At 35.4% G+C, this 25,725-nt stretch overlaps 1 protein-coding gene across 6 annotated transcripts in view; it reads right to left on the bottom strand.

The window, feature by feature from the left end:
- Window positions 1-1,854: 1,854 nt before the first annotated feature.
- ikzf2 (IKAROS family zinc finger 2) overlaps window positions 1,855-25,725 on the bottom strand; it is a 58,233-nt gene continuing 34,362 nt past the window's right edge. For all 6 annotated transcript variants that reach the window (XM_028023591.1, XM_028023594.1, XM_028023592.1 and 3 more), the window contains 7 exons: window positions 25,386-25,432; window positions 18,890-18,991; window positions 15,084-15,272; window positions 12,106-12,273; window positions 8,352-8,480; window positions 7,170-7,295; window positions 1,855-6,293 (listed from right to left, as the gene is read on the bottom strand). In XM_028023591.1, coding sequence (XP_027879392.1) covers window positions 5,485-6,293; window positions 7,170-7,295; window positions 8,352-8,480; window positions 12,106-12,273; window positions 15,084-15,272; window positions 18,890-18,991; window positions 25,386-25,419 — 1,557 coding nt within the window. In that variant the 5' untranslated portion in view covers window positions 25,420-25,432 and the 3' untranslated portion in view covers window positions 1,855-5,484. The remainder of the gene's footprint in view (window positions 6,294-7,169; window positions 7,296-8,351; window positions 8,481-12,105; window positions 12,274-15,083; window positions 15,273-18,889; window positions 18,992-25,385; window positions 25,433-25,725) is intronic.

Genomic DNA, 25,725 nt, shown 5'->3' with positions numbered 1-25,725 from the left:
TTATGTCTATTAGGTACACATCACAGGCAGATTGCTTTCTACAAAAATAAGCTTAACTTTGAAGGGCAATAACTGGTTCATAAAAATATTAGAAATGTTCTTATGGGTCAGCCTGGCATGATTTAAACAACTCACCCATTTTAGTACTATAGCTTGAGTCTCCTTTTTTATTACCAACTATGAGCCAGGTCAGTAACAGGACAAATGTATCAAGTGTTTAAAGACATGAATCCACCAGAATAAAAATGCCTTAAAATTAGATCAAGCCCAAGACATAGCAGAAATAGACTAAATCTTAAGCCCCTCAAACTCAGAGAAGGCTCCCAAGAACACAAAAATTGTTACTTAAGTAACATTTACAAATGCATAGACATTTCTTGTATACATATGATATATTACTAGTCACAACATATAAGAGTCCATTGACCACAGATTTTATGAATTAGTCTTTTATGTTATTTAAGCATTTTGACAAATGTTGCAGCTGTTTTCCTCCTTCTGCATGTGTTTGTGGTTTGTAGCACTGCATGTGTGTGTGTGCGTGTACACACTCAACAGACGTCAACTGAGTTTGGATCTAATCAGCGGCTGACTTTGTCTATTCTATTGTTTCAAAAATAAACATGGCAGATAAGCTGCCTGGTTTACCATGAAATGAGCTATAAAGTTCTCACAGGTTATGGAGGACTAAACTTTGGGTGTACTTCTAAGTAGATGGCTATAAGCATGTGGTTTAGATGCAAGGGTTCATTGGAAAATACAAAAAACAAGCAACATGCACAATGATCAGTTGACAAGATTACACTCAGATGTTACAGATAAGCCAGACAAAACAATTGGTAACCAACTGTAAATTTTTTAAAGTGATTACTGGACTCTGTTGCTGAACATCTCTGCCAGGTTTTTTCATAAATAATCTTTATGAAAAACCTTGGCTCCTATGTGTCAAATTGAAAACGTTGTGCACCTGAAGATATCTTTGTATTCAGGTTGTTTTTATTAAATTTAATTCTTCAAGCAATGCAAATATCTAAATGGATCAGAATTCATCTCTAGAAACTCATAAATAGCATATGCAGTTAATAAATTCAAACAATTAGTAAGTGGCAGACTTATGTGCAACTATATAGGAAGGGAAAATGATATATTCTTTTTGCTTTATGGGTGTACTGATAACTGAATCAAGGCCTATTTGCATTTATTTATTTTTCAGTCACAGCAAATTTTACTCAGGTTATATGTGAATACATAAGTAATCAGGGCTTCATTTTGTTAAATCTTATGTTTGAGGGGGCATTTATACATGTATTATTATTATTATTATTATTATTATTTTATTGTATTTTTATTAAAGTGCACACCCTCATATGCATATTATTTATGGAATGCAAAATAATAATAAATAAATAAGGTTATTTAAAATGGGTTCATTTTCTGGATGAAAATGGGGATAGAGACAAAGATGCATTCTCTGAAATAATTTACATCCCCTCTTCAAAACAATGCAATTTTTGAGGTCTAGACATCAAACAGAACTCTACTCAAGTATCCAAAATACAGAAAATACTTTACCAGTTGTAAAGTATAATAACTTCATGTTGGATGTGCATTGTAAAACCAGTGGATGATATAAAATGGATATAAGACGAGCTTATATTCAGTCACTGTTTGGACCTTGGAATTCACAATCACCCAAAAAATTACATTCAGAAATATCAACAGAAATAATGGAGATACACATTTCCCAAAATGCTGTTTTTTTCAATGCAAAAAAATGTAACTTAAAATGTACATTTTAACTACAAAAGAGGAAATTTTATGTACTGTAGAACAGAACAACAAGACAATGTAATCTTTTTCCAAATTCACAACACAAGTGAAGCAGTAAAACCATTTCTTTAATTAAGGGAAATCATGCCTTAAAATGTACACTGCAATGTTCACAGCTGTGTGTCTTCATATAGTCAATGATGCAAAGTAAAAATAAAGACAATGAGGATAAAAAAAGAGCATAGAAAGAAAATACAAGGCTGAACAACTTCCTTCACCACTTTGAGTGTTAAGAGGCACCAGAGAAACTGAAATCTCTGCGCATCTTTCTCGATAAATAAACTACATAAAAAATACAAGGCCTATTCAAATTCCTGAGAGCCCTTACATTAGAAAGTCTGTCAATATAAAAACTCATCAGTCGGCACATGTTCCTGAATAATTTCAATATTCAGTGCCAATATCATTATAATGCACCCAGAACCACTCCTTGTACAATTTTGTAAACATTTGTTAAACTTCAAAACCATACAAAGTTCACAAAACTATTTGTATTAACATTTCAGCAGAAAAATAGACATTTACTAGGCTCGTCATCAAAACTTACAAAAAACACAACATGTAGCATTAGCAATGATTAAAATTTTCAAGTAAAGTCCTCAGTTACACAGAGGGTGAAAGAAGACTTTTTTGTTTGTTTTGTTTATATGGCTGCTTGGATAAGACAGACAGGTAGAGTTGTATTATACCTACAAGTTGAGCTTATGAACATAAGGAAAATGCAATTAGCAATACATTAAAAGCTTGTTTTTCCATAATAACCCCTTTCTAAAACATAAACATTTGCAGAAACTAAATGTATACAGTGGTAAATAGACAAAATAATGAAAAGATTGAATATAAAAGCTGCAAGGTGTAAACAATTTCCAATACCAAAACCTTACCATGAGTTCTTATGCTAAGAGGCAACATGTAAACAAGAAAAAAGCTGCCTATTGATTTCATGAATACAGGAAACTTACAGGATTGTTTTAAAAAAAGGAAAAGTTGTGTGAAACAAATAATGCTTATATCTTGCAGAACGTCTTACATAAAAATAACCAAACAAGCATATTCATAAGATTATCAGAAAAAAAACACAAAGTTTTGCCTTTTTTATGCTGCTCCATGATTGTTCTATGAATAAACTGCATTGTTTTCTGTTATGCCTGCATTGAAATAGCATTGCCTAGACAGATACATAAAGTGCATGACCATGATCTACTGTACTGAGCACAGTGCTGAGAAGCTATGAAAGGACCAGCTCTTTACCCAAATTTGCTAAGCTTCAATGAACTACAGTAAGAAGTTTGTAGATGGCCTTAACATAATTTTAATACATATTTCTTAGATGATGAAGGGTATAAAAGTTGATATGCTGTAGTTTTTGGAAGTTCCTTTAGATTAGTACTATTGTACATAGGGAAACCACACTCTGTTCACTTATCCCCTAGCTCATACTGCTCCTTTCTTGATCTTTGGTGTTAAAGGTCATACATGATTGTAATGGCATATAGCAAGTGAGAAAAGCAAGATTCAAAGTGAAGGAAACTAACATACATTAGTGTGTACTTGCTTATTCGTGAGATGAGGGTTGAAGAGGAGAAGATAAAAGAGCAGCTCCATTAGCAAAAGATAGGCCTAATAAAACCGCAGATGAAAACCAACGCAGCGCAAAACTTTAGCTTCAGCATCAGTAAACCGTTTCTTTGCAATGGTGAGAATGCACAAAAAGGACAAACAGTGCAACCTGCATATATCTACTATGCAACAAAAATACACATTTTATTTTATACTAAGTCATATGGTTTCATGTTTAAATCCAAAAAGATTAAAAAGTGAGGTACATCAGAAAGGGTGTCTGTATCTTTGTAATAAATCTTTGTTGCCCAATGGTTTACATCCCTCTCTTACAAGCAAATAGGTAAGTGGCCTTTGCATTTCATTTACTAGCATGTTCAAAAGTAATTTCCTGCATGTAATAAACTGTAATGTGTTTATTATTAAGCCATGTTACATTTATATATTTTAAATATTTGATATTAAGTTTAATTTGATCTTAAAATATCTGGTGTCAAATGTTTAGACATTGATGTAAAGTCTAAACAGTGAACTTGCTCCAAGGCACCCTGTTACACGTAGTAAATAAATTAGAGAGAATGTATAATTTCTGAATGAACAAAACAGGAAATACTTTTATTATGAAAAGCTGGGAATAAAGATACTCCTGATAAAATAACAAAAATTTTGCTAACACCACACATCTAAATAAGTTTTAAGTCTTCAAAGTTAAGTTTGAAGTCTTTGTTTTTGCAACCAAAGTGTGACTATGTTCAAGTCTGAAACTTGAACATAGACCTCTGTGCCAACAACGAAATATTATTGTGACTGACAGTTACAATAACTGTCATTTTTTTATAATAGTATCTATTTAAAAAGATGATAATTGTTCATATTTGTGAATCTAGCGTAGTGCTAGAGTTGCAGCTCTAGCACAGCTAAAAGGAAACAAATACATTTATGCGTATTTATGGAGTACTTGGAATGTTATAGAAAAGACTGAAAAGAATAAGTCTGAGATTTGATATGAATATGAACAATAAGGCAACAAACAGGGTACTGTTTACCTTTCAGCATGCTTATCTTCATAGTCTGCGACTCAATCTTGTAAGCGCATGTGTCCAAAAATTCTGTTTTCATATTTTTACAGTATAACTACAAGTTTGGAATGATGAGATTTGGGACCATGAATACCTTGATAATTGAATTTGGACATCACAAACCAGTATTAGGAAAACAAAAAGTTTTAAAATGCAAATATTGAATTGAAATACAAGCCGTTTTTTGAGGTCATGAAGGTTTAAACAGAAATAAAACCATGGTATTAATGTGTAAAGAAGAACAGCACCTCCCAATGTCAGCATAGGATGATAGGTTTGTTGGTTTTTGTCATTTTTCTCTAAGAAGCACATCCAATTACCAAAGTATCCATGGATTAATTCAGATTGACACTGATGTACATGTATAACAGAATATACTTTTGAAATCTGTTGTATAATTTAAAAAACATTACATTTTCACTTCTAAAATGTATTTGATTATGAAACTACTTTGACATTGTGTGGCCATTGTGTTGCGAGTGGGACTGACATGTCTCCTCTCATCTTAATTTAATTAAATTACACCTTTCTCTTTTTGTTCTAAATTTCCACAGTCTCACCAGTAATGCACTGCTGAGATTGGTCTAAGCTACTTTCCATTTTTCTTACATTTTATTGAGTCTTCATGGTACATGACTATGTAACCGTGAGTTTTGCAGCTGAACAAAGTTTAAAACTCAAAAGCTCCAAGAAAGATAATTCCATGTAAAATTAAAATAAAAAACGAGCAAAAAGCTGGCAGCTGCTCTCATAAACAATTAATTGGTTAGAAAAGAGGAAAAAAAAACTTCTTTGTTCTAAGTTAGTTAAATGAGTACAAAATAAGTCTTTGGCCCATACCTTCATGTGATTGTTCAACAGCTCCAATTTACAACCAGTAGCTTAAAAAGTCTTTGATTGTGCTACACTTGCCTACAGTGTCACTGTTTTATGCACTTTCACAGGGAAGGGATGGGTAGCAGGTTAATGCTTGTCTTTTTCCCAAAGCTTCCCGCTTGCTTCCCTTTTGTCTCTTTTAATGGAAAGTGTGCTCCCCTCGAACTATGTGTGAAGAGAACTCATAGCGATCTTTGCTTCGGTGACCACAGATGTTGCACTCCAGGGGATCTCTGTAACCGTGGCAACCCATGTGGATGGTGTACATGACGTGGTCCAGAAAGAGCAGTCGACAGTGCTCACACTGAAAGGCTCGCAGCTCATGGCCGTCTCGAGCGAACACCCGCACCCCTTCATGGCCCACTGGCCGCTCTGTTGCCACACGCATCATCCCTGTTCCCACTCCTGTCCCACTCCTGGGTGACGCATCAATAACTCGCTCACCAGAGCCCACAGCTGGACTGGCTCGTGACCTGAGGACTGCAGCTGCGCTGGAGTTCAGGTAGCCCTGCCTTTCCTGAGGGCTGCTTCGAGCCGAGTCAGCCGAATCAACGCCACTGTTGCTTGCTGATTCCTCCTGTGATGCCTGAGGTTGCTTGTTCTGCCGAGTTAAGGACGTAGCGCCATTCGAAGTGGGGTGGCTGGGAAACTCTTGGGATTGGGGTGGATGTGGTGGAAGTGTTTCGCAGTTTCCTGGACGCTCTGGTTGCTGGCTAAATGGTAGAACATGGTGATACAGGGGATTGACAATGGGAACAACGTCAGCCATAGATACAGATGGACCTGGATGGTGGAGCATAGGACGGAGGGTATCTGATCCCAAGTATGTCATGGCATTGTTGATAGCCTGGTCCATCATGTGGGGTGGTATCAATTCAGGATGATTTTCATATTTCAAGCGCATCTCATGATAGCCGATATCAGGGTAGCTGTAGCGAAGCTTTTCTCCTGCAAATAAATACATCATTTAAAATTAATTTTAACAATAACTGACACATACAGAAAAAAAACACATAAATTAAGGGAAAGCTTTCCCTTAAATGACAATCTGGAAAGCCAAACAGTTAGCAAAAATCTGAGTATGGTTTTATATTTCCTTTCTAGACCATCAAACGTGAATTATGCTGCTATTTCACCTCTTGTTTTTCACATTTTGTGCTATATGTTGTTGTCTAATGGGGTGGAAAGCCCCATCCTGCTACTATTGCACTGTTTAACCCCTCCAGAACAGGGATGCGGTAAGCTGTTTTCACTTGTTATAAGTTACAGGTGTATCTAACCACAGAGTGAAAAACATTTCCTTGCCTATGAGCCCTTTGCGTGCTCAATCTCTTCCTCTAATAGTGGTGCAAATAAAAAAAGAAAACATCTCACATAGATAGGGCTCATAGTTGCTGTGTGTTATAAGGATATGATGTGACACAAAAGCTGGGAGGGAAAAATCTCTTTGAAAATAAATATGTATATATCAAAATTATATTGTTACTACCTTGTTCACCAAATGAAATTGTTGAAATGAGCTGAATAAGCATAAGACTTAAATACATTTCAATAATTCTGACAAACAAAAGCTTAACTGAGTGTGCACTTAAACAACAACAATTAAAAAAAAACTATTTAACATCCAAATTTTAAAATGTTTGTATTTCAACAATAAAAATGTCTAATGTGTAACTACTGTTGGAGCGAAAAAAATATATATATTGTCATGCAAGTTGATAGCAGCTAATGAAATGCAAAAGGTTGACATTTATAAAACAGTTCCTCTAAAATAAGCACCACAAATCAAGCTGCTGATATTTGACCTATATACGAAATACCCACCCACAAATTTTTGAGGTGTAGTGCTCTTCCTCTTGCCAACGTTAGTGGGCAGTCTTTCAATGACAGGTGGCCGATCGAAGGCTGGCATACTGCCGGCCTCAGCCATGCCCCCCTTTGGAACGTCACCTAAAGATTTCGGAGGGAATGGTTTAAACAGAGGGACGTTTTAAGTGTGAAATAACTAGGTCACAAAATATTTAAACATTTAGACAAAAATACACAACTTCTTTAACAACTTTTCTAATTTTATTTTTGAAAATCGGATTTGTTTGATGGACATAATTCACAATATAAGAAATTTAATTTAAAAGATTTTTCATTTAGATTAATTTTCATTTACAAACTTTTCAGCGAGTTCCACTTCACACACACACACACATACTGTATATATATACATATATATATATATATATATATATATATATATATATATATATATATACTGTATATACTGTATATATATGATTGTTTGTTTGTTTGTTTTTCTTTTCAGCCCTCTGACTGTGGACACTCCTTTAATCATTTTAGTCATAATCAGAGCTCATGTCGTTATGTGAGAGCAAAGCTAATGTAAAACAGGTTTTCTAACAATTTAAGGAACAGACAAAAATGATTATGGAGTTCAGCATATTAAATAAACAATTAACTAGGTTTTCAGAGTTAGTATTACAAAGGACACATTCACAACACACCTTTTAATTCGGTGAAATTCACTTTCACAATGCGCGTTTGAAAATGTATCAGCCTCCGTGTATAAGATCAAATGCACATCTTATGTGGATTTCATTCATAGATATAAAAGATGGAATCTTAATCTAATATAATAAATAACATTTTACTAAGTTCTGTTCAGCTCTTTATTTATTTAAGTCTTGCTCACTCTCTCACAGCCTGAATGAATTGCAGATAAGAAGACATGTTAAAGTACAGTGTTCTTGTAAATAGCTTCTTACATCTTTGTGCTTCCTCTGACTGCATTTTCAAAAACCTCACTGATTCCGAAAATAGCTTTCTTCATTCAGCAAAAGCTGAATGAAGAAGATAGCGCTTAGAAAGGGTGCATTTATTTATTAGAAATAGAAATTAGCTTTTTCAGTTTCAAACTGGCTGGACACCAGATCAGAATAAACATCTATCAATTCCGGTCATCAGCTGTTTTCACTGTGCAACTCTAACATTTACCTGTGTAAGGGCCTGTGTGGGCACCAGGATCCAAGCTGAGGTAACTGTGACAACGCTCTTTGTGCTCCTCCAGAGATGTCCGTTGTTTGTAACTCCGTCCACAGAAGTTGCACTTGTGTGGTTTGCCAACTGAAATAATGGGTAATCAATAGAGAAATATTTGTTTCAGTTACAGCTGCATACAGTGTAGAGTCTGGAGCTGCAGCAACAAAGGTATGTGTAATAGTAATACAACTTGTGAATAGTTAGTAGTATAAACCAAGCAAAAGTAATCTTCTGAGGTCATGGAGGTTCCACTACTAGTGTGAGGATTCCACACAACTGTTGCTAGACTGAAACAGAGGCTGTGGGCGACATCAGTAGTTGCGCCATGTAGTTTCTATTTCAAAACACTTTGGTCTGTGCCACACAAAGCAAACTCCCACTGCTGTGGCAGTGCATGAGTAAACAACGGAGTTGATCATGCATCCCGTGATGGTAGGAAAGTAACTCCAAGTTCAACTGCTACAGAGGTGGAGTGTGATTCATTATACCACTTTTGTTTTATTTAGTTCATTCAAATGGAAAGATGAGGACACATTCTTTACATCTTTCTCAGTCACCCAATCTACATTGTTTTAACACGTCATATTTTTAACCTGATAGGCAATAAATGGTGAGCTTACTTGAAAGACAAATGCAGCATTTACTTAAAGGTTCCGTTGTAAATCCTTCTTAAAAACTCAGCATAAAAACACAGCATAAAGCGGGGTCTCATCAAGATGAAGACTGCTGAGGCAATAGTTCTGTGTCCTGTATTAGGGTACTGACTCATAAAGAGAGTCAGTGAGTGAAGTAGTGGCCACATACGTCTACTACTAAGAACCAGACACTATGATTGGCTGTGACAGACATTCCCTGGTATAGTTTTTACAGCTACTACTAGAAAATGATGTATGGGTGATCTAGTACTGTGAGAACAGAGAAACCAAGCATGTTTCAGTCTGAGACACTAAGGCAGTAACACATACACATACACGCGAGCTCGCACACACACACACCACATCACATATGCCTGGAGGCAGATTCACCTACTGTCATAGGAGCTTTTTATGTTAAGCAGAAAGGTGTGTTTACTAAATTAAAAATATGATGTAAAGGAAGTGAGTAAGAACTGCATATTACTCTTACAGTAAATCATATTTCTGTTTTTCCCAGATAAATGTCTAGATGGTGGATCTTTTTTTTATAAAAATAAGCCCACATGTTACAAAATGACAAAACCATACTATCATTGTTAGTGTTACATAAGCACATGTTTTTTGTTCTATTCCTACTGCAACATAAAATATTGACCACATAGTGGCACTGCAGAATTAATATTTTAAAATAATGAGCTACTTCAAAATGAAAGGTTATCATGGGAATATTTTTCTTTGCTGTGTATCACAATAATTTAAAAAAAAATAATTAAAGTTTTGCACATTATTCATCCTTTATTTTTTTGTTTATTTTTTCTCATATTTATATGACCACCCACATACAAGCTTGTGCAGATGTTGGAAGGATCTGAAGAACTCACATTTACCTGCTGTTCTTATTTATGCAAATGCTTTAAGCTCAGACTTACTACACTGATTGCATTTGACTAATACATGGGAAATTGGGGTATGTAGTTGCTAATGAAAAACTGCTTCCCTCTCAATACACAGTATTGTCTGTTATTGTCTCACAACGACATTCTTACTGTGAAAAAAGCCACCTTCCAGTGTAACACCCTGTTCAGTCTTCAGTTTCCCTGCTTCACTGAATGTCACTATCTTAACTTTTTCCTCCACTGACTACTCTGTTTTTCTCTCGCTTTCCCTCTTCTTTTTTATGTTTTTTTTTAGCTAAACCTGTTCTTGCTGGCTGGGAACCAAGTCAGAGCTGTCACCTTTACAAGCCTTTAAAACTAAGCCTGGATAAAGAAAGGATCCAGGATAAATATAGGGGAAGACTGTTACGATTACGCCTCTGGTGAAATGCAAGAGTAACATCTTGTAAACTTATATGTTTCAGCCAAAAATCTCAAAGTATATCATGTGAATAACCAACACTATTACTGTAGGAAAAAGATATATATTTAAAAAAATAAATCTGAATCCAAAATAAAATCCAGAGCAAAGCAAGACACTGCCTTAAAAAGTTTCTGACTAATAAATAAAGTCAACATATGTGTGAATTAATCTTGTTTTTTCATGGGTCCAGAGGTTAATTAACCAACACCAAACATTTGATTAATCTAGGATAAAGCTGCTGAGAAATTAAAGCAGTGTTATGATACAAACCATTATCTCAAGACACAAACATTTCATGGTGCACTGTTGAATCCATCATGCGAAAATGGAAAGAATATAGCAAGAATATAGCAAAATGGCAGATCTTCACAGGGATAGCCTTCCACCTAGACTGATAGATTGATGAGTGAAAGCATTAAGCAGCCATGAGACACATGGTAGAAGAGCTGCAGAAATCCCACAGCTCAGAATCTGACAACAAAACGGTCCCTTATGGAAGTGCAGTGCCAATACAAAAGAAAAACAACACACACATTGTTAAAAGAAAGCCGTAAGCGTTGATGGGGAAGAAGTAAGGGGCTAAATAGGGGTAGAGGGTGCAACAGAATTGAAATTGGGGTAGAGGTTAAACCTCCGGCAGACCAATGACCACGAACATATAATCATTATGGTTTTGACAAAAACATATTCATGTGTATGAAGAGTCCAGTCAAAGCATAGGCCTTGGGATGTGTGTTTACAAATGCTCTCTATCAGATCTGACAGAGCCTGAGCTATTTGGCCAGTAATAGTAAGTTATCAAAAGATTAATCCCCCAAAAATGTAAAGCTTCAAAAGGTGGTTTTTGACTAATTGAGGCCAAATATGAATTCAGTCAACACTTTCCTGATTCATACTTGAAAAATGCATAATTTTTCTCAACATCACAATAATAAGCGACTTTATCTCGGTGTACACTCCCAGTAAAGAAACGCTCTAGTTGGTGGTTTTAAACCAAATGTGAGATAATTCAGAAGGCAATACTTTTGCAGAACAGTCAAACAAAATATAAACAATATAAAATAAAAATATAAAAACTTGTATTGGTACAGAACACAGAAACAAATTTTGCCTCCATCTAAAAGGAGGACTTTGTATGAGTAACCCCCGTGCGGGCATCACTGGCAGAAATGACGGTATTGTCTGACCTTGATTTCAAAGGTGCAATGGAGGGGAGAACACGTCCTCTGATAGGAAAGTGGGTTACAGTTGAGAGAGACTGCTACCACTCCACATATGTTTCTCAACAGTTTCCTCTGTCTATAGAAAAGCAACTGAGAAACAGCATGTCCTTGGAACCTAACCACAAAGCATTCACAACATCTACAACGTGGACATGAAAAACACAGGTCTTTAACCTTGCACATGCCTGTAAGTCACACTAATATATAAGAAGAATATGTGAGGAATGCAGGAATTCAAAATAAACCCGATACTTTCTTTTTCCGAAAAAATCTGGGACTAATAATCTGATGCTCACTAAAATGATTGTACTATACATAACGACCTAAAATGTAGGGGGGGAAATATTAACATTAGTCTCTCTAAATATAAAACTACAACTTCTTCTTTTGTTTATCTTCATAGCACTTCTGGTGACACAGCAACAGTCTCTTCTAGGTAGCAGACATGGTTTGGTTAAAAAAGAGAAGCACGCTGGTGAGAACAAAGCTTACCAGCATGAGTACGAAGATGGCCAGTGAGGGCATCACGGCGTCGGCAAGCATAGCTGCAGAAGGGGCACTTGAAGGGTTTTTCACCTGTGTGCAGCTTAATGTGTCGCAACAGGTTCCCCTTCTGGGTGAACGATACACCGCACTGGTTGCACTGGAAAGGCCTGTCACCTGAAGGAAGATGGTGCAGGAAGTCAATACAAGACTTACTATTAGAAGATTTTAGCAAGGGAGCAAGGGTCATGTTTTTTACTTTAAATAGAATAATGTACCTTATCTAATAGCTGAAAATTTACTTTATCTATGTGTTACCACTAGCAACTGCTTTATTCTTCATATTTGAGAAGCTAAGCATTTCATCAGCTCTTTTGACAATATATTTCATTTCCTAGTAAAATCTTGAAGATTTCTAAAACGAAATAAAGAGAAAAATATGTGTGTGTGTGTGTGTGTGGGGGGGGGGGCATTTTAACCTTTGAACTTACAGAAAATTAAAAGTAAACATTTTAATTCTCTTCACTGACCCCACTGGCTATAGAATTTGACTGAAGCGACAAATACCATTATGGATAGCTAATGATAACTAATCAGTACTATATCTTTATGTCATAATTAGCTTTATACTTCACAAAATCGACCTTTATAGAACTGTGGCAAGAAGAAACCCGCTGCAGAGAAAAGTTTACAGTTGTCACAAGTCATGTTGAGGAAACAGATAACTTGTTGAAGAAGATGTTCTGGTAAGATTACATCCAAACTGGTCATTTGACTCACAGCAGAGAATTAACACTACACATCACCCTGAACACACCACCACCCCATTGAGAAACATGATGGTGGCAGTACCATGCTGTGGGCAATCTAGTCTTTCGGGGGACCACTGAAGATGTTCAGAGTTGACGTGAAGCTAGATTGAGCTAAATGCACGACAGGACAGCAAGAAAAGCTGCTACAAGCTATAAAGAACTTGAGACTTCCAGCCTTCCAGCCGGGCAATGGCCGTAAGCGTAAAACCAGCGACACAATAGAATGTCTTGATCAAAGCACATTCATCCGTTACGTTGACCCAGTCAAAGCCCAGATTTAAATCAAACTTAGAATCTCAGAGAAGACTTGATAAGAGAGGTTCACAAATGCTCTACATCTGCGCTGAGTGAGCTTTAGAGATTTTGCAACAATAGGCAAAAAGCTCTATCTGTAGATGTGCATTGCTGATAACGAGTCCCCCCAAAACTTGCAGATGTAAGATGTTTAATGGTGAAAAATGTTGAAAACTATGCCTCAACTTTGTTCCACTTCAAAATTAAGCGCTACGGAATAGTACATGTGCAGATTGACAATTGCTGTGGCATTAGATAGAGTGTTTTCAACAACATGTTTTAAGGTAAATAGACTATAAATATTCACTTCACATCATCTTCCCTAACATATTGATAAGCTTATTTTTTGTTATATAAAAGAAAGACAAAATATGGAATAGAACTAAATCAAAAGTAGTTCTTGTTAATATGATTAAGATAAACTGATGCTCATATCAATATTGCCTTCTCTAACAATTGTATTTTAATTCCAAACTGTATTTTAAGCATGTAGTTTTATTGCTTTATATTATGCTATAGTTAGATTAACTATAATCCTGTATTGAATAAATTTTATTGGACTGACCATCTATTACAATAACTCAGTCAAAGCCCAAATTTAAATCAAACTTAGAATCTCTGACAAGACTTCATAAGAGAGAAAATAAAAGGCTGCAGACTCGACTTGTGGCTTAAAGACAAGAGATGTGACTGGTCTCCAGTCCAACACTCGAGTCTTATTAGAAGTTTTTATGTAATAAAGAGTGAAAGGAAGTGTGAATGTGAGCTACAGATTGCAGCCGGTGAGCATGCTTTACTGTGGAACTATGCTCTTGATTATTAGCCAGTGATGTTTTCTTGATCATGGGATTTTAATGACTCATAACAATCTGTTCATGTTAGCTGTGACTTCACAATAATGTCCATATAAAGGTCTCTTTAACTTAAGACTTTATTAAATGGCATGGATCAGAATTTCAGAACAAAGTAAATTTAACTCAACTCTGACATATTGCAGCAACGAAGTTAGCAGCAACACTACAGAGATACTTCCAGCTGATAATATCAAAATTAAATTGTTTCCTGTTTCATTAATTCAGAATTTCAACACTCATTTATTTACCTATTACACTTTTCCTAATTTATTATGTCGTAATTTATACCTTAAATTTAAACATCTTTGCTGTTTGATGTTTAAAACAGCAAAGATGTTTAAAACTTTTAAGTTTAGATGTCCAAAATTGCTTCTGATATTTAAAAATATTCTCTAGCAAAAACCAAAGAGACGAGAACTGTTCAAACCCTGAATTAGAGCAATATCTAATGAAGGAGTGGACAATACAAAGACAGCCATAAGCTGGTGTTAGCTGACTCATTGCAAACACAAAAAGCACTTTGTTTTGATTCATTCAGAAATTTGTCATTAACATGTTTTAGTTTTCTTAGAGTATAAATGCCTATTTTTGCTTTTAACAGGGTAAATGTTACACATGTATTTGACGAAACTGTTGGGCGTGGTCAATACATTGTCTTGTGCTAGCTGTAAATCTTTTGATCAGAAGCCAGTTGGAAAAAGAGAAATCTGATTTAAGTGCGATGACAACCAGAGGAGTCATGGCGTCAGTTGGAAACAGGTTGCGGAAGATTCCAAGGATTTTTTTTTTTCCTTGCTAATCATTTCAAAGCAAAACTGTTGTGTTCAGAAAAAAAGAAAGAAGAAAGAAAACTCCACCCACTGTCGAGGAACAAAAAAAATATATAAAAGAAAAGGCATATGACTCACTGTCACAAGTTAACTACAAAATCTCCTGCCGAAACCTACATTTTTTTATAAAAACATCTGAATCATATCACACATCCGTATATGCAAATGCTTTTATTCCATTTAGAAATAATGCATACCATTTTGCTGTCGAATCCCTGCATCTGATGGTGCATTTGGTCCAGACCCATCTTGTCCATTGTGTGGGCTGCTAGTCGTAGATTCCTCCGGTGTTGCTCCTTCATCTCCTGGGTGACCCATTTCTTCAGGTGCTGTGCTGCTGTTGTCACCATCTTCCACCAGATCTTCCTCTTGCTTTATAGCCACTTCTGTAAAAATTTAAATATGTGATTCTCTTGACCTGCTGAGTCCGTAATATGATGTGATCGTGCAATAATTACAAGAATAATTTACATTATCTCACAAAGTGGCCTTTTTATTGTATGAACATATAACGTCATTTGATTTAGGTTAGAGAACTCCAAATGGCCAAAAGGTTGAATAAGTCTAATGCTTTAAAGTTTTTGTGCTGATGTGATAAAACAAATTTAATAATATACATTAAATGTTTAAGGGGGGATAATAATATTGTAATGTGCAGTAATGTACAGAATAGGATGATCTGGTACCAAGAATGGAGAAGACTGAGTCAAATCAGAGAAAAAAACAAAACAGGATGGTCTGGTTTCAAGCTGTCCCTGAGGAGAAAAGGAGTGTCAGAGGCACATTGCTGGCTGCAATGTGCCTCAGACATATCTCCCATTGACTACCAATGGGAGATACAATGGAAGACAAGGGCAAAAGATTGTGCAATACATTTAGTGCTTGTGCGCAAATGTGTGTGTGCAAAAATTTGTGCCAGTTTTGGGCTACTACAGCTTACATTAATTGATATTTCTGAAAAATACCAAAAGAACAGAGAGCTGTGCCTAGCTTTATTTACTAATCCTACATTAGGTTTTATTGTTTTTCTTTGGGCCCCCTTTAATTAGAAACAATGTCCAGAGAGAAAAATGTTTTTTAAGCACAAACTGCCACAAATCACTGATCAGAAAATTTCAAGTTCAGTTATTGCAGGATGTCTAGTACTAAAAATTGCCAGATTCTACTCATGACCCAAATCTCTAAAAAATATGAACAGATCTGAAATTCTTGTTTCATTTGATCCTCCATTATGATCCTCATAAATAAACCGATAAACAAATAACATCATAAAACAGGTTTTTCCAGAATATTACATTTAGCTCCTGTTCATTGCTTTGATTCAGTTTCACAGTGGTAAAAACATTCCTGTAGAGACATTTTTAGTTTTGACCTATTGATTTTAGTATTTGTGATGAACCCGAGAGCCAAAAGTTATTTTCCCAGTATTACATAACTTGATGATCTGTCTCATCAAGTAGACTTGACTTTGTTCCCATACTACAAAGTTCCCATGTTCTTGTGTAACTGAATATTTAGGGAGTTTTTTTTAAGTCAGCACTACAAGTGTTGTCTGTTTTAAAATATGAAATGAACCCTACGTTTGGACAAGAAGAAACAAATAAAACTCAAGCACGCTCCAACCGCACCTTACTGATCCTGACAATCCTGTTTTGGGATTTTACAGGGGAAATAATCACAGTGAGAGTCTGTGTAGCTGTTGTTTCATTAAATCCTTCCATTTGACTGCTTTCATCAACCGACCTCTCAATCTGTGAAGAAAAATCCTGACAACTTTATGTTTAGCAGAAGAAATGTACAAGTTAGGGGATTCTATTTTATAGACTTGTGGAAATTTGTTTCATTAAGAAGTAATATCCTCCAAGCTTTAACTGTATGTTTCACTTATCCTAGTGCCCAAGTTGAAACTGAGCCTCGTCTTTGACAGCTGTATCCTGGCAACACGGACAAGACCTAAACGTCCTTGTTACTCAGCTCTGTGTGTCTACATCCATTTTTTCCATTGTGGGAGACTGGAATGTACAGAGCAGTCAGGAGAAGAAATTATTTCGATTTCATTAGATGTGACAAAAGGAGTAAGTAAATTAACATATATTTAACTACTTCTTTTAATTACAATATTGTATTGATGCTTTACATGAGTTCCTAATAATTTATCTCTAAAGTACAGGAAGGGTGATCATTATTGATTGAGTGGTTGACTGACAGCATCAAAACATTATGAATAAAGAAGACATTCTGTCACCATTGCCATCCAATCTGTCATCCACCCTAAAGGCTGTAATTTTACTCTTCTACTCATCAGTAAATGGAGGGCAGAATATATAATCATCATAGAGGCTCCGTTTAAGCTTGCAAGTTTGGCACTGAGTTTTTTTGTTTCTTTTTTTTTATCTATTACAGTTTCTCCCTGGGGAAACCTTATTCCAGCTCTCCTCCAACCCTCTTAAAGACTTGTGGGAAAGGTTTCTGTTATATTTCTACAGTTGCTTAATTTTACTTTGTTTCCCCTTTACTTAATTTGCTTGTTCACGGTGACATTGCTACAGATAATCTAGGTTTTTTGGTCAGGACACTAACTGCAAACCAAATGACACTCTGGACTATATTTTACCCTGAGGTTCAGAATGGTATACTTTTGCAAAAAATTGTTTTCATAAAGCCTACTGTATCCATGCTAAATTGTTAATATTATGTAATGTAATTGTTTGCATTTTACAGTTCATTATCTGAGAAAATATGAACAATGGCACATTTTTGTTCTGTGAAGTTTTGTACAACACCATTTGCTATAATCATTTATGTTTGTCTTATATTTTATTTAAACTAAAAAGCCTTGTCCATTGTGTAAAGAGCAATTATTTGAATATTTTTCTTTTAATATTTTTCATACATTTCTTTCATTTTTGACAATCTTAATGGTCCAATGGGGAGTCAAGGAAGCATAATTATATTTGGAATTTATGCTACCTGCTATATGTTTTCTGAATGACAGTAAAATGTCTACTCTATTCACTACAGACATGCCTACAGATACATATGCATCTCAATAATAACTTAAATATTATTGAGAAGTTAATTTATTTCTGCATTTACCTCACCAACAGAAATTAATTTTACAGATAATTACACAGACTGAAGTTTTCCTTTCTGCTATGATATTTTCTGCTTGCATCTAATGAAAGCATGACATTTAACTTTGAATATTAGAAATTTACATCATACATCATCATTCAAGTTGGATGGATGAACAGATGCTGAGATGCACATGTAAATAAAATTATGTAAAAGCATACATACTTTTATTTTACATTTTGTCACGTTAAAATCACAAACTCAATGTATTTTATGCATAGATTTAAAGATTTTAGCAAAATAAAAATCTGAAAACTAAGCCCCTCCCTTACTCTCATACTCTTGAATAAAATCCAGTGTAGCCAAAGACAGGAAGCTGGGGGACGAGATCTTGAGCGTGTGATGCCAAGCTGCAATGTGTCTATAAATAATTAGTTGTTCAATAACTAATTATTTGTATTTGCAGGAAGAATAATCTTCAAAGTATTGCCTCAATGGGGCTAAATATAAATTCACACAAAACTTTTCCAATCTTTGAAACCTGGTTAACACTTTCTTTAAACCTTCCATTTATACACTACATTGTGTTGATCAATCAAGCAATAATCCCATTTAAGGAATTCACATTTCATGTTGAAACAATGTACAAAAATTCAAATTCCTTTAAGAGGCACCATACAGTTTACAGTGACATAATCCACGGTAAACAGCAACACATTTGTTGAACCTGGCAGCTATTTTTTTTTTTTTTTACCATGCTTATATTTGTGAAAATAACGCAAGGCTAATTTCTGAATATCTAGTCAGCACTATTAGGCATACATATCAAAAACAACAACAGCAGTGTCAATAAGTAGAATGCATTTGGGTTGTGGAGTGGCTTTGGAAGAATGCAGCACTATTATGTACAGTATATATATTTACTAACCATTGGGGGAATTAGGACCCAGGGGATGTGCTGGTACATTAGGTGGTGACATATCCACCACCATTCTCGAGTCCTCCTTGCCGGAAGAGCATTGGCCGTTACCTGGGAAACAAAGAGAAAGCAATCTTTACCAAGCATTGAAACAAAGCACACGTTTAGAAAAAAAAAAAAAAAAAAAGAAGGAAAAGAGACCTCAGTGCTTTGTGAAAAAAAAAAAAATCCATGTTATTAAAGTGAGAATTCAGGGGTCTTGGAAAAGGCCTGCATTATTATGAAACACATTTTGAGTCCTTAGAAGCTCAAATTACAGGTTTTTTAAAGGATGAGATTTTTATACGCTGTTACCTAAACAATTCCAATTCATTTGTTATTGTGAAAACAATTCAACTGATAACGCAATCAAGTAAAGTGACGACGTAGTAATGTGTTAGGGAGCACATTCTCCTGTACACAGGCAGAGTCCTTGTAAAATATCTCTGTTTGTCTAATAATTCCACATTCTTACCAGATCTGCCTCAGAGTCTATGTGGCACACCAGTGTACATAAGTATACTGTTTTTATGCAACAATAGAATCCTGATGTCCATCAAATGCAGATCAGATTGCATCCTCTCAGCAGTCTGTACAGAACCCTGGCTATGGATAGCCCAGTGTCCACTCAGAGGGAGAGCACACCAATCCCTTATCCCCTTACACCCCGGCCCCGTCAGGGTCATTGAACAATGCAGTGGCAAAAGGTGAACACTATCTCTGACCCAGGTGTCAAATCCCAAAGGAAACATGGTTAGCCCATCAGTTTTTAGACCTGTCTTAGCAGACAGAACTAAACAATAGAACACACAAGAAAAACAAGAAAGTGAAATAAAGGAGCCAGTGTTGCTTCTGAAAGGGTTCCTTGTAATGCCTTATTGGTCTATTTCTGAAATTATTCATTTTATAAGTACAAAAAGAATCTGCACTAAGTTATCTCTAGTAATGGCCGGTCATATGTGCTGTCAACGTCTTTTGTGGTCTTGGTGCACTCTAACAACAGCCTCACTGAGTGGGGCATACTGGGAGACGTTGTCCATGATACAATCCCTCAGCCTAAGCTCGGGTTGCACAGTTTGGGGTTGGAGGAAATCTCAGGTGACCAACCCTGGCTATCCCTTGGCAATGCTGTCCTCGAGTGGCCCAGATTTGTCAAGATGGATTTTCCATTAGCTTTTGGTAACAGATGCTGACAGATGCTCATAGCAATGGCTTCGCAGGCTAGGGTCTATAGTAACAACTTTGAGATGTTAGAGTTCAGCATGGAAAATAAAAATCAGTTTTACTTTTACTACACACCTATACGAAGGAACATGTTAAGACTCATGTCCCTAGAACATCACTGACAGTAATAACTTTTACTTGCTTGGGTAGACACAGCTGCATGACCATTTTATTCATATGGTGTTGTGAATGATAGCACCACCTCTTTAGGATTTTCTTCTTTTTTGATTCTTGAGATACACTTACATTTTTAAATCATTAAATAATTTTTGACAGCAAGACAAAAATACAAAATGCAGTATTTAAATAATATGTTGTTTATTACGGAAAATGATATCGCAACCAACCTGGTTATATGTAGAGAAGTAATTGCCTCAAAAACCTAAAAAATGGCTGTGTCACCCCTGTGGGCAACATCTGCCATTGACATTTACAATAAATAGCAGTGAAACTTTTACAGTACTAAAGAAGAATTGAGGACCACTTCCTTAACAGAATTAGTTTAATTCAGGAACAGTTCACGATCGTGAATGTTCACAGGCAATGTGAGCATTCCATAGCACACCAGCATCATTGAGCTGATGCTGGTCAATGATCAGCATCAGACAAAATGATCTTAAGCTTAAAGTGACATACTTCAGGATTTTTTATTTTTTGCAGAATTCATTCTTCCATCAACTGCAACAAGTTGTGCAGGTCCTGAAACAGCAAAGTCTTTCCAGACTAATAAATGCCAGTGTTTAATTTCTTCAGATTGGGGCATGGTTTTCCTCTATTTCATGCTATCAGAGAAGATCTGTATAGGTGATTTCTTAATTTTCCATGTCTTACAGGAATCACGTCTTGATAAAGTTTCTGAAATTGAACTAAAAAAGAGTTAACTGTGATTATATTTTCGGAAAGGCTTAGGTTTTTCCCTTGTTAAAAAGGAATAATTTGAAAACTGCTTATTGAATTTACTCAGTTTGTTTTTCTGATATTAAACTTTGACCATTTAAATCAATATGTGATCAAAATCACAAGAAATCTGTAAGCGGAAAAGTACTTGGTCACAGCACTGTAAAAGCTTTATCTGCTTCACTGTCTGAAGATAAAATGGGATTAAAAAATTAACAGCCCACAAGCTTAAGGTTTCATGGACTGACTCAAAAAGTTGCGTTGGTGTCCTGCATTTACTGAGTCAAACCAAAATTAACCATAAGATCAGAATAACAAAGAGATAAGGCTTGCCGGGGAAAAGGTTATTTGAGTAATGCACTAAATTTGGACGATTTTATGTGCAAACGGAAAGGAAACATTGTATACACGCGAAACTTGTAGGTGTAATTTTTGCTGACTTCATTACTGACACCAAATAGTAAGTCCAGTCATCCTTTCAGAAACTCAGGAAGAGCAAAGACATTTTCTTTTCAAAATCATGCACCTGTACAAGTATGTCTATGAAGCATACGTACCCTTTGGAAATATGTCACTCTATATCTGCTCAGAAGATGTTAGGAAAATGGCTCAAAACCACAAACAACATATCAACAAGTACACCATCTGATTCTTTTCCATAGCAACAAGGGCATCCGATTTGATGAAACGTAGCAGTTGTTTTGCTCTTTTTGGAACAAACTGAATCTGTGTATGAGACTAGACCTAGAAACCTCCTACAGTTCAGCTTAAAATGTAACCTATTATTAAAGAGGTCATGTCATGATTTTAGGGTATTTCCCCTTTTCACTGTTTCATATATAGATTGTGCATCTGTAAAAGACAAGCGACCATGAAATCAAAAGTCCACATCAAAGGAGATTGATATATATTTTCTTAACAACAAATTCTAAACTTTTCAGGTGCCAATTCACATATCTATTGGTAAACACTGATTTTTAATGTATCTTTCACAATTATAGCTGGGGTATGGTTTTATATTATTATTTTTGTAATTTAAATTTAATTTCTGAAGATGATCTCAAAATCTCACCCTTGATTCCAAAAGCAATGGAACTTAGCAGCATGAAAACTACTGTTAAAGCTTTGCTTCATAAATACGTCAACACTGCCTCCTGAGCCACATTTCCATTTGTCAAAAAAACTATGAACATTCTTCATTTAAATATGAATGTGTGTCAAATGATTAATGGATCTACTAAATTGCAAAAAAAAGACAGTAAGTTAATTTCTCCAAAACACAGTTAAAAGTGCGAGTAATTCCCACGGGTAATACAAACTACAAAAAAAATGAACAAAATCAACACGTGAGACGATGAAAGAAACGAGGTAAGAGAATGGTTCTGTGTGAGTGTGTGAAAGTGTAGTGCGGGAGTAGAAGTGCAAAAAAAGAGGCATGACTTTCAGGAAGAGTATTAGAACAAGGACTGATTAAAGAGAAAATAAAGTGATTAAATGATAAAAGCCTTTTGGACTCTCAAGTATTGGTTATTCAGCAGATTTATAAAGAAACAAGTTTTAACTGCACTAGTTATAATTTGAACAAAGAACAATACTATAAGTCAGCCACAGCCCGTTCATGTAATAGCGATCTTTACAGTTGTTGTTTTTTTCCTTCTTCTTTTTATCTTTATGTACATCTTCTACACCGTCTATAAAGCCATCAGAAATTGAAACCAAAAATGATGAATCCCATATCTAAATATTCACTGTCTGGTTGCATGTCTCATTCCGCTACTCTGACTCGTAGATAATGTTACCATCACTTACATAAAGATCAAATAAACATACAAATTTCCACTCAGTTGACCTTGCATGAGTTTGATTCGATTCAATTCTTGAACTCCAAACATGACATGTCACAGTGTGGTAGGATGTATCTTCCAGTCAACTGTAAATGTAATGATGTCTTCAAGCATAAAATGATTCTGTACTGTACAATATGTCTTACTGTTATGCAAATTAAGATTTGTCCTACTTTTCAGCAAAACTCAATTGAACATAGAATCAGGGCACAAGTGTTTTTACAAATTTAAAGTCCCATTTGTCAAATGTCCTTTTTTTCCCCTCTTTTGTATCTTGCCATGGATGTGTAGGTAAACAGTATGGTGGGCCGGTTTGCCTTGCGATGTCAGGGAAATTTTGCTCTACAAAGTGGGAAAATCAAATGTTCCCACTGTTCAACATTAGAGTTGACTGATTTAGTGGCCTGTTCTGCCTTGACTGATTCAGGTAAAAAATTGGACGGGCACCAAGAAACTCCTGAAAAGGTATAACTATCATTTAAATCATGGATGTAACATATTCCTTTTCTGTGTTTCAAAGTCGTTAAAAATCCTAATGCTGTGAAGTATGTTCCTGGCTGCATGACATTTTCCTTACATTTTAAAGTCATAGGTTGTCTTGCCTTTTTAAACACAAGTTAATCATTTCAGCTGATAGGTTCAACCCCAAGCTTTTGTTGCATTAAAAATTTGGGCCTTTTACTTAATTCATCATGAAACATAATTGGATCGTCATAATCTTCATGGATTGCTGTTTTAATTACTTTTTCCACTGTTGATTCCATATGAACATCAATAAAAGAATGCAGACAGCAGGCAGTGTCAGATGTAAAGCCAACAAATTTAAAATAATTTTTAATTATTTAATTTATTATTATTGCATTAAAACCACACAACGCTGAATCCACCAGAGCACAGTGTTGATGGCAGAACTGCGCCCCCCAAATAAGGTTACCAGTTGATCAATATTCAGATCTAAAGTTGTGCCCGTTGTTGGTTTGTAAGATTGTAACTTTGGTGTGCTCTTTTTTATTATGTATTATGATTTTCATATCTGTTGTCAATATAGATTATTTTGTCACTATACTGTAATGAAATTATATGTCTATACTGTACGTCCCTACGGTTATTCAATGAGGAATAGTGGCAAAATAAATCCAAAATATACAATATACAAATATGGTAATATATGAGGTCAATATAAAGATAGAGATGCAATAACTAACATTTTTTGAGGCTGTCTACTTTGTTTTCATATGACAGATAATATATATATATAATATGAAAGAGAGATTTAGCTACAATAAAACACGTAACCCGTGTCGAAGACATCAACCTTGAAAAGTTAACATATAGCTTGTTGAATTTAATGTAGAACTGAAAAGAATTCTGTATGTCTAAAGGTATTAGTGTGTAGGAAAACAGTAGTGATGTAAAATAAAATGTCACATTTGACAAATTACATTCTATAATATGCATCGTGTACTGAGAATCTAAGGCCCTGTTTACACGACAATGATCCAACAAAAATAGAATTTTTGTTTCATTTCTGTTATTATATTTACATGAAGACGTTCTAATTACAATCTTTGTTAACACAGCAACGGTACACATCGAAAACGTGATGGGGAAACACGAATTGTAGTAACACCAGCATTGTCAGTAGTTTCTTCTTCTTCTGTGGATTGTAGGAAGCAGCTATGTTTTGCGTCATTCTATGGATGAGCTAATGATTCCCTGACAGAAAAGATCCGTTTATTTTCCGTTTACAAGACAACAGACATCGGTACGTTTCAAAAACATTGCACTCTGGAACCCGTTTTCAACGTGTGCCGTTGTCAGAGAAAACATTCGGTGGTTTCATGTAAATGTACACTACAAACACAACAAAACTCTTTTTTTTTTCACCCGAAATTGTTGTCGTGTAAACAGGGCCTAAAATTCTGGGCTCCTTATGAAAGTATGCTATGATCCACCATCATGCTAACTGCTACATGTTTTATGTTTAACAATCAACCCACAGATGGATGAAGAAAGGAAGAGGCTCCATTTCTCCTTCCACCTCCACTGGCCCGCCTGCCAAGTGTTCCTACAAACACAAACCCCCAATGGAGACCCAAAAGTCCCCACTGATGTCATCAACAAGATACTACCTGTTTTTGAAAAATGCACACCAAAGCAAAAATCAAGGAGGGGGGGGGGGAGAAATTCAGAGACCTACCCAAAGGAAACCAACAAAGGGCAATGGAGTACCACAAAGCGCATATCCAGCATCTGCTGCATTCAACAGGATGTGCTAATGCATCATTTTCTCTACCTTTAGGGCTGAACAGGAAAAAGCCTGCACTTAGGGGAAAATCCCTTAAAATGTTTGTCGTGTTGTGATTGCAAATATATTTTGTTCTTATTTTCAAATCAGCACTGTATCAGAATAATCTACATAATGGATAATAGACATTTGAATAGAATCATGTATAACCTTTGCATGTTTAACGTGTTATGTAAATGATTTATGGACTTACTAGTAGAATAGTCTTCAGAAGTTTCCATTTCCATTTCTTCAGAGGTTCTGTAAAATATAAAATAAATAGTTAAATATTTGATCATTTTTACAAAAATGCTATTACTACTTTTGTAAGAATACAAATATTACATACAAAAATCATGCATATGCATTTTTTAAAATCTAATTCAGAGGTCAATTCAGTTTGCTTATATAGTACCAATTCATGAGAAAGGCAATCTCAAAGGACATTACAAAATTAACAGGCTCAACTCATTTTCAGAAATATATAATTAAATCAATCCAATACAATTAAAATACATACATTCTGGTCCAATCCTATTTATAGTGCAATGCTG

This window comes from Xiphophorus couchianus, chromosome 7, assembly GCF_001444195.1.
Source record: "Xiphophorus couchianus chromosome 7, X_couchianus-1.0, whole genome shotgun sequence".
NCBI classification, from domain to species: domain Eukaryota; kingdom Metazoa; phylum Chordata; class Actinopteri; order Cyprinodontiformes; family Poeciliidae; genus Xiphophorus; species Xiphophorus couchianus.
This window is presented reverse-complemented; position numbering and strand designations above follow the sequence as displayed.